Raw genomic sequence first — 9,076 nt, 5'->3', positions numbered from 1 at the left:
TATGCAAATGAGGTGTACAAATCTGACCTTGTTAAGAGGCCATTGTATACATTCATATTCATGCAGCAATAATTTGAACTGATTTATGCTGATGGTTGTAAACATCCTCTGCAGCCCCCCTGTGGTTTCATCATAAACATATTCCACGTTTACACCGCCTGTGTCATAAAAATATGGGTCATTCTTGTTATGAAGTACCTTGTGAGCAATGTACTTGAACAAATGAATGTGCTTTTGTTGCAATTTAAGAAAGCATTTTCATAAAGCATACAGGCTTTTAGATTTATAGTTTGGTCGAGCTGAGGCACTGAAAATGTATTACTTATAGCTTCATTATTTACGGTACTAACAGGACAGGATAAAGAGTTAAAGTCATTGCTCAGTGAGGGAAAGCATGTTTTCTTACATGGTGTCAACCTAAAATTCATTTAAATACTTTTCAACCTATTGAATTTTTTGATCATTTCCAACTAAAATTATTATTTTAAACATTCCTTATCTTAAAAAAACATTGTTAAACACAAACACAACAGTTAAGCTTCAAGAAAGATTGTCTAGTCTATCTATATCTATTACAAAAAATGTAAACACCAAAATAGGGCTACAACATGCAAAATGAATTGAATTAAAATGTTCATATATGTGACCCTGGACCACAAAACCAGTCTTAAGTCGCTGGGATATATTTGTAGCAATAGCCAAAAATACATTGTATGGGTCAAAATTATAGATTTTTCTTTTATGTCAAAAATCATTAGGAAATTAAGTAAAGATCATGTTCCATGAAGATTTTTTGTAAAATTCCTACTGTAAACCTATCAAAATGTAATTTTTGATTAGTAATATGCACTGTTAAGAACTTAATTTGGACAACTTTAAAGGTGATTTTCTCAGTATTTAGACTTTTTTGCACCCTTAGATTCCAGATTTTCAAATAGATGTATCTCGGCCAAATATTGTCCTATCCTAACAAACTATACATCAATAGAAAGCTTATTTATTGAGCTTTCATATGATGTATATATCTCAGTTTTGTAAAATTTAACATTATGACTGATTTTGTGGTCCAGGGTCACATATTTACTTCAGAGAGAGATGAAATGCGAATTTTCTTTTCCCTGCTTTGAGGATTTAAATTTGATAAAATAACAATTTCTATCCTTAAAATTTGAGTTTAATATTTTATCTAGTAGGCTATAATATATAAGTTTCCAATATGATGAAAACTTGAAAATACACTGTATAACACAGGAATGTTTTTCTATAGTAGGCCCTAATTTCGTCACATTCAACAAGTACTTCTTTTCAAACGACGTCCTTCCCATATTACACAGACATGATAACAGACTTGGTAAAAAGACCAAATAAAGCAATTACCGTTTAATTATTGATGATTTGAGGCTCCTCCCCCTTCATTTCCTCTGTTCCACAGGTGCCGCGGTTGCTCTGCTGAAGTGAACAGTTTTGAGGAGACGCCAGTTACAGCTTACATCCGCTTCAACTGAGCTATTGTCAGTCTTTCACTGGGACTTCCCGCAGTTCCTCCACTGTCATTTTTTCCCCAAGCTCCGTTATTTCCTCAAACAAACGACGTTTTTCTTATTTTTGTCATTTGATAGACTCTCTCTGCCTTGTGTTTTGGCGGTAAGTGAGGATTTTGGAGAGGATGGCGGCTATCAAGGCGCTTCAGCAGTGGTGTAAGATTCAGTGCGACGGATACAGAGATGTGACCATCAACAACATGAGCGCGTCTTTCAGAGATGGACTGGCCTTCTGCGCCCTCATCCACAAGTTTAGACCGGACCTCATGTAAGAGTCGTTTATTTGTAAATTAGTTGGGATACAAACAAGCTTTTTTTTGAATGAGGATAAGGTACCAAACAAGTATTTGAGGGTAAAATTGTGTAGTTTTAAATAGTATGTGAAATATTTATACGTTTATGTTATTTATATAGTAATGTACTATCATGTTTTGCTTAATTGTGACTAGGTAACGTTATAAATTCATGTGTTTGGATACTTGATGTGGAGTTTGCCCAATGACTCCTGTAGTAGTGAAGTTGAGATGAAGGGACTTCCATTAAATGCATCCATTAAATCTCAATCCCCTGGAAACCAGATGCTTAATTCATTGCAAAATGGCAAGGAAAATGTTAGGGTGTTAGAAGTATTTGTTTACAGGTGAAGTGAATAAAAGTGAGTGTACATGTTTTAAATCTAGCATTCTGCCATATTCCCATCTAAAAATATTCAAGTTATTTGACGTATGCTTTTTTTCCTTACTATATAGATGGCAAAGATAAGTACCTAATACCTAAAGCACCTAAGATTTACACTTTCCTTTATCAATTCAAATTACGTTAAATTTATGTTTTTAACCCAAAATCTTGATGTTGACCAAAGTTAAATGTTAAATCACCTGCTCATATAGACACCCTATCAAGAGTTTGAGTCATGGTTTGGTCCGTTACCCAGATGCTTGGCCATATTGTATAGTTAATGTACGACTAAGTACATTGTTCTGCTAATTTATGCTGTCTAAACCATGGAAAAAAACGTGTGGAAGCTGCTAAATCATATAGAGAAGGACTTAGTAAGCAGGAGATGGCATAATATTTTGACAAACTAAAGTTAATAGGTGTTAAAGAAACATATGAGCAGTATTAAGATATTAGACTAATATTTCACCTACCTAACTGGAGAAGATGAGAACAAAAATGAATGTTGTCAGGATTCTTGCCCTGGAAATTCTGGTTCAGTTTGGCCAATCACAAACACCTTTTGTTCCTCAGACAGTTTTTTGCACTCTTCTCCTTGACTTGGTATAACTGTAGTACTCCAAATATTTTTTCCTGGTCTGACTGATTAGTACAGCCCAAACATGACAATAATTGATCATTTTCAGCAGCAATGGTCAGCAAAACAAGCAAGTTTCGTTTGGTTCAGTTGCTTTTTTTACGTTTAGTGCCGCCAATATGATTCATATTCATAAACACTTTATTTATTCATTCTCAGTCTCAAATTTGTTATTTTTAGGCCTACTACTTATGTTAAATTTGATATAGGTTTTGTGCTTTATTCAGCGTAATTTAGCTTCAACATTCTGTTGTAACACTTCTCAAGGTTTCTATCTGTCTGATGACTCATGTCCTTCTTTTCTTTCAGAAACTTTGAGTCTCTCTCCAAAGACAATGTGTATTACAACAACCACTTGGTAAGTTACTCTGTTTGGCCTTGGTCATAGGAAACTACAGCAGACCTGATGCAAAATGACCTATATATCTTGTGTGTTTTGCAGCCAGTTTTAGCCATATCCTGTACAGATGTGTGTTTGCTACGGTCCCATGATAATGCACACACTATTCATAGTTCTTAAACTTTTTTTGACAAGCTGGTTGCATGTTTGCTTATAACTCAGCCTTATGTACTTAAACGTTTCTCACTTCTTGACCTGAATAAGAGCACTTAAGACTTTTCTCACAGCTTGTGAAGTGCATGTGATCTTATTTTTGAAGAGTTCTTAAATTGTTGAGACTTGTTTGTTGGTAAATGAGCCTATTTATGGTCAAGTCTTCCAGCCATAGCTTCTGGCACAATAAAGATATCCTTTAGTTTCTGCTAACATTATCTCAGAGCAAAATATTTCTTGAACTCTGTGAACTTGTGTAAGAGTAGGGGTGGGTATCGTTTGAATTTTGTCGATTTCGATTCCGATTCCACTTATCGATTCCGATTCTTTTCGATTCCGATTTAGTAAAAAAAAACAAAACAACAAACACAAAAGTCAAACATTAATATATTAAACATGTTTATTTTCAGTGCTAGATTGCAACATATTATTTTATCACAGGGGTTCTCAACCTTTTTTATATCAGGGCCCCCTTCTTCTCGGGTCAGTTTTGCAAGGCCCCCCTATGCCTGACATTTCCTCTAAAGGTGTTTATTTTTTAACCTTTTTTATTAACCTAAACATTAGTTTTGCCTTTTTATTTTTCTCCTGCATGTTATAAAAAAAATCTAACAAACTTTAAATTAAAGCTATACTTTTGAATTTAAAAGAAAATCCTCTGCTCTAACTTTTTAACATGAATACACATATACAGATTTAAAGCACCTAAATTATTTAATTCAGACATTCTTCACAACTTCAGAGTACTCTTTCTTAAGTGACTGAATATCTACTGTTTGTATTTATTATAAAATAAACATATAAATTAAAAATGCAGTAAATACATTGTAAATCTGTTTATGCTGGTGCTCATATGTGCTTAAACACCACTGACCCTTACAAGATCCACCTCTATGGGTAAGCATTCATTATAATAAACTCACAGGACATTCATTTTGAAAACTATGCAAATATTTTGAAATTTCACGCAAAAATACTATGGATCAGAGCACCGAAAGCATGAATAGTTTGTGAATCAACAGCGGACTTATGCGTGCCTAATGTACGACTCCGATATACAAGAATGAATACATTAGGTATGCGCGAGTTCGTTACTATTACTCTGGTCATCTTTGCCTTTACATTACCGGGAGGGTTTGTTTCATGCAGCCAAGAGATAAAGTAGATACCTGTCTTCCCGCGGGGGTATAAGTGACTTTTATGTGGGCTTTTGCGGGACGAAATAACATATATTCCTTCTGGAGTGGGCGGGCGCAGGACTAAAATCCGTCCCTTGCAGATCTCTAAGATGAAGTTTGCGTGCAGCGGTAGATTTGTCTTCGGTTTTTACAAAGCGTAGACACACTTTTAAACGCTTACCGTGATCCATCTTTTCGACTGATGTTTACATTACCACGTAAAGTCCTGGCAGATTGCACGCGCGGAAGGTCCTGGCAGATCACTAGATGGAAAAAATGCAACCAGGAATCGAAACGAGGAATCGAAATTTTAATATTATAACAAGTATCCGATTCTTTATCTTAAGTATCCGATTCCAGAATCGGAATCGATTTTCGATTCCCAACCCTATGTAAGAGGGAAGAATATTGTCCTAAACTAGGGGTATAATGGTATTATCAATATTGTGGTGTTGCGATGGCAAAACTGTCTAGATATCACCGTGGTCACATGACAATATAAAGCAAAAGGTCTTCTGGGCAAGAAGTGTAGTTTATAAAATATTTAAACTTAATTTAACATAAAGGCCATTATGCTTTGAGGTATCTGTCAAGCGAACCAAAACAAAGCACAATATGGCTTAATCCCTTCAAGTCTGTTTTCGCTGCGTGTTTGAAAGCGAAGTGCGCACGTCGTTCAGGCGATCATCTCGTGATCCAGTATTTTTCACACCTCAGAACAGCCCGGTTTGCCGTGAATGCAGTGAATTCATTTATTGCATGTACTGTGAGTTTAAAGTGCATTTGGGAACAAAACAGCCACCAGTTATGCTTTATTGTCATGACATGACACAGCCATATCACCCTGCAGCCCAAGACCGGTTGCTCACTGAAGCTAAACAGGGCTGAGCCTGGCCAGTATCTGGATGGGAGACCTCCTGGGAAAACTACATGTCCTTCTCAAAAAATTAGCATATTGTGATAAAGTTCATTATTTTCTGTAATGTACTGAGAAACATTAGACTTTCATATATTTTGAATCAACTAATTAACTCTAACTCTAAACACCTGCAAAAGATTCCTGAGGCTTTTAAAAACTCCCAGCCTGGTTCATTACTCAACCGCAATCATGGGTAAGACTGCCGACCTGACTGCTGTCCAGAAGGCCATCATTGACGCTCTCAAGCAAGAGGGTAAGACACAGAAAGAAATTTCTGAACGAATAGGCTGTTCCCAGAGTGCTGTATCAAGGCACCTCAGTGGGAAGTCTGTGGGAAGGAAAAAGTGTGGCAGAAAACGCTGCACAACTAGAAGAGGTGACCGGAACCTGAGGAAGATTGTGGAGAAGGACCAATTCCAGACCTTGGGGGACCTGCGGAAGCAGTGGACTGAGTCTGGAGTAGAAACATCCCCAGGTCAAGCCACTTTTGAACCAGAAACAGCGGCAGAAGCGCCTGACCTGGGCTACAGAGAAGCAGCACTGGACTGTTGCTCAGTGGTCCAAAGTACTTTTTTCGGATGAAAGCACATTTTGCATGTCATTTGGAAATCAAGGTGCCAGGGTCTGGAGGAAGACTGGGGAGAGGGAAATGCCAAAATGCCTGAAGTCCAGTGTCAAGTACCCACAGTCAGTGATGGTCTGGGGTGCCATGTCACCTGCTGGTGTTGGTCCACTGTGTTTTATCAAGGGCAGGGTCAATGCAGCTAGCTATCAGGAGATTTTGGAGCACTTCATGCTTCCATCTGCTGAAAAGCTTTATGGAGATGAAGATTTCATTTTTCAGCACGACCTGGCATCTGCTCACAGTGCCAAAACCACTGGTAAATGGTTTACTGACCATGGTATTACTGTGCTCAATTGGCCTGCCAACTCTCCTGACCTGAACCCCATAGAGAATCTGTGGGATATTGTGAAGAGACAGTTGAGAGACGCAAGACCCAACACTCTGGATGAGCTTAAGGCCGCTATCGAAGCATCCTGGGCCTCCATAACACCTCAGCAGTGCCACAGGCTGATTGCCTCCATGCCACGCCGCATTGAAGCAGTCATTTCTGCAAAAGGATTCCCGACCAAGTATTGAGTGCATAACTGAACATAATTATTTGAAGGTTGACTTTTTTTGTATTAAAAACACTTTTCTTTTATTGGTCGGATGAAATATGCTAATTTTTTTTAGATAGGAATTTTGGGTTTTCATGAGCTGTATGCCACAATCATCAATATTAAAACAATAAAAGGCTTGAACTACTTCAGTTGTGTGTAATGAATCTAAAATATATGAAAGTCTAATGTTTATCAGTACATTACATTCATATGGTGCCCATATATATTGTGGAAAAGCTGAGGTTTCTTTACATGCTAAAAGTAGTGGGGGGGGGGGGGGGTTGATTTAAATCGTAAATCGGATTTTTTTTTGTGAGGGGGAAAAAAAAAAAAAAATTGGGGATTTTATTTTTAGGCCATATCGCCCAGCCCTAAGTGACGGGGACACTATACTGTAAAAAAGCACTGTCTTTCGGATGAGATGTTAAACTGAGGTCCTGACTCTCTGGTCACAATCCCATGGCACTTCTCGTAAAGAGTAGGGGTGCAACCCCGGTGTCCTGGCCAAATTCCCTCCACTGGCCCTAGTCAATCATGGCCTCCTAATAATCCCCTTTCATTGAATTGGCTATATCACTTTCTCCTCTCCACCTGTAGCTGGTGTGTGGTGATGTGGTGAGTGCACTGGCGCCGTTGTACTGTGGCTGCCGTCGCATCATCCAAGTGGATGCCACATACTGGTGGTGGTTGAGGAGAGAACCCCCCCCCCCCATATGACTGTAAAGCGCTATATAAATGCTGCATTCATTCAGTGTTTTACTAGATTTGTAGTGCCTGCATTTTTGTAGTGAGTGCATTTTTGTAAGCCTGTTTTTAGTGAAGCTGTAGTTTCCGTCAAAATAAAAGCTTAAAAGTGCAGTATGAATTGTTGACCACTACAAGGTTCAATGGGTAACGTTACTGCAGTCCAAACTAAAAACATCTCTTTCAAGTGTAGAAATTAGGAAAGAAGTATTGTAATTTCCCTACTCTAAAGCAAAAATAATGCCTATGAAATTTAAATTTTCATTAATTTAGAGTTGCAGTTGTTTTACAATATGTGGCTATTATATTCTAATTAGTTTGGCTTCCTAAAACACCAGTGTGAATGCAATTTAGACTGAGATAGTATACCACAAATAAAAAGAGGGTTCACTCCCCTTTAAAGTGCAAGTACAGACAGCCACAACTTTTTTTTTTCTTTTTTTTTCATGATGTGCTCTTCCTCACGTTGCTTCCTGAGAGACTGGATTATAAGCCACACACTCCGAGATCTATTACAAACCCTCACCACTTCTATAGGCGGCACTCAGCTGTAGTTTGAACCCGAGCCGTGTGGATACTGTCCAGTTAATGCATTATAAAGAAGGGTGACAGTCATCCACAGGGCACCTGATCCTCTCCGTCAAGATTAATTTACCTCTGCTCTACTACTGTCTTTACAAATGTTGCATTTAAATACTAAAGTACATGGTGCATTTATCCAGCATTTCCACCAATATTTAGCTAAAATGTTTATTTCATACTATCAGTGTTGTAACACAAAACAGAAACGGGAAGTTGCAGCTGCTTCATGGAGGATATGCTGCCCCTCCTCAGCTGTCTTGTAAAATTTAATGAGTGTGTCCAGGTCAGGCCTAAACAATGCCCTGGTATCCCCCTCTCCTGTCCCCGTTCCCAGGCTGCTGTGCGCACAGGAAATGTGCTATTCATTATGCACTCCCTGCCCGGGCCGTCTTGATGTGGTGCCAGATCACGCTGCTTACTGGCCTATTCTATTTCTGACGTCTTTTTTTTTTTTTTTTTTTTTTTTTTTTTGTGCCTTGTCTGTGTTTACAGTTAATTGCCCAAGTGCCTTTCTCTTAGAAAACCATTTCCACAGCGTGATATCGGTCGGCCTGAAACAATCGTGTGAGATCATGTTGAATGAGCATGTTCAGCGGTTGTTATAAACACAGGGTGCTTGTATTTTGTCGTTGTGGTCGTTTAATTGTTGTTTTCTTCTGTGTGGATTCATCCTCCTATTATGTGGTGTTGTAGCTGTGAACTTAATGGCTGATTTGTGTCATGTGATGTGCTCCAGGCGTTCCGTGTGGCTGAAGATCATCTGGGAATCCCAGCTCTTCTGGATGCGGAGGACATGGTGGCTTTGCCTGTCCCAGATAGACTCAGCATCCTCACATATGTCTCACAATACTATAATTACTTCCACGGCCGCTCGCCAAGTAAGAAATCCACCATCACGATGTTTAAAAAGTAAAAAATAGTTGTTGTTTTTTTTTGATGCAGTGAACCATTGTCTTATGTGTACTGTGCTATGTTCAGAAGGTGATAGCACTGTATTGCATACTATTTGTGACCCTGGGCTACAAAAACCGTCATAAATGTAAGTTTTCCGAAAGCTTTCAACTGATGTTAGGATATTTA

At 38.4% G+C, this 9,076-nt stretch overlaps 1 protein-coding gene across 1 annotated transcript in view; it reads left to right on the top strand.

The window, feature by feature from the left end:
- Positions 1 to 1,511: 1,511 nt before the first annotated feature.
- Positions 1,512 to 9,076, top strand: part of micall2a (mical-like 2a) — a 23,029-nt gene continuing 15,464 nt past the window's right edge. The window contains exons 1-3 of the mRNA XM_073831059.1: positions 1,512 to 1,809; positions 3,166 to 3,214; positions 8,733 to 8,874. Of these exons, the coding sequence (XP_073687160.1) occupies positions 1,667 to 1,809; positions 3,166 to 3,214; positions 8,733 to 8,874 (334 nt within the window). The 5' untranslated portion in view covers positions 1,512 to 1,666. The remainder of the gene's footprint in view (positions 1,810 to 3,165; positions 3,215 to 8,732; positions 8,875 to 9,076) is intronic.

Source organism: Garra rufa, chromosome 1 (assembly GCF_049309525.1).
Source record: "Garra rufa chromosome 1, GarRuf1.0, whole genome shotgun sequence".
Lineage (NCBI taxonomy): Eukaryota > Metazoa > Chordata > Actinopteri > Cypriniformes > Cyprinidae > Garra > Garra rufa.
Note: the sequence above shows the minus strand (reverse complement) of the source record. Positions and strands in the feature narration are given on the sequence as shown.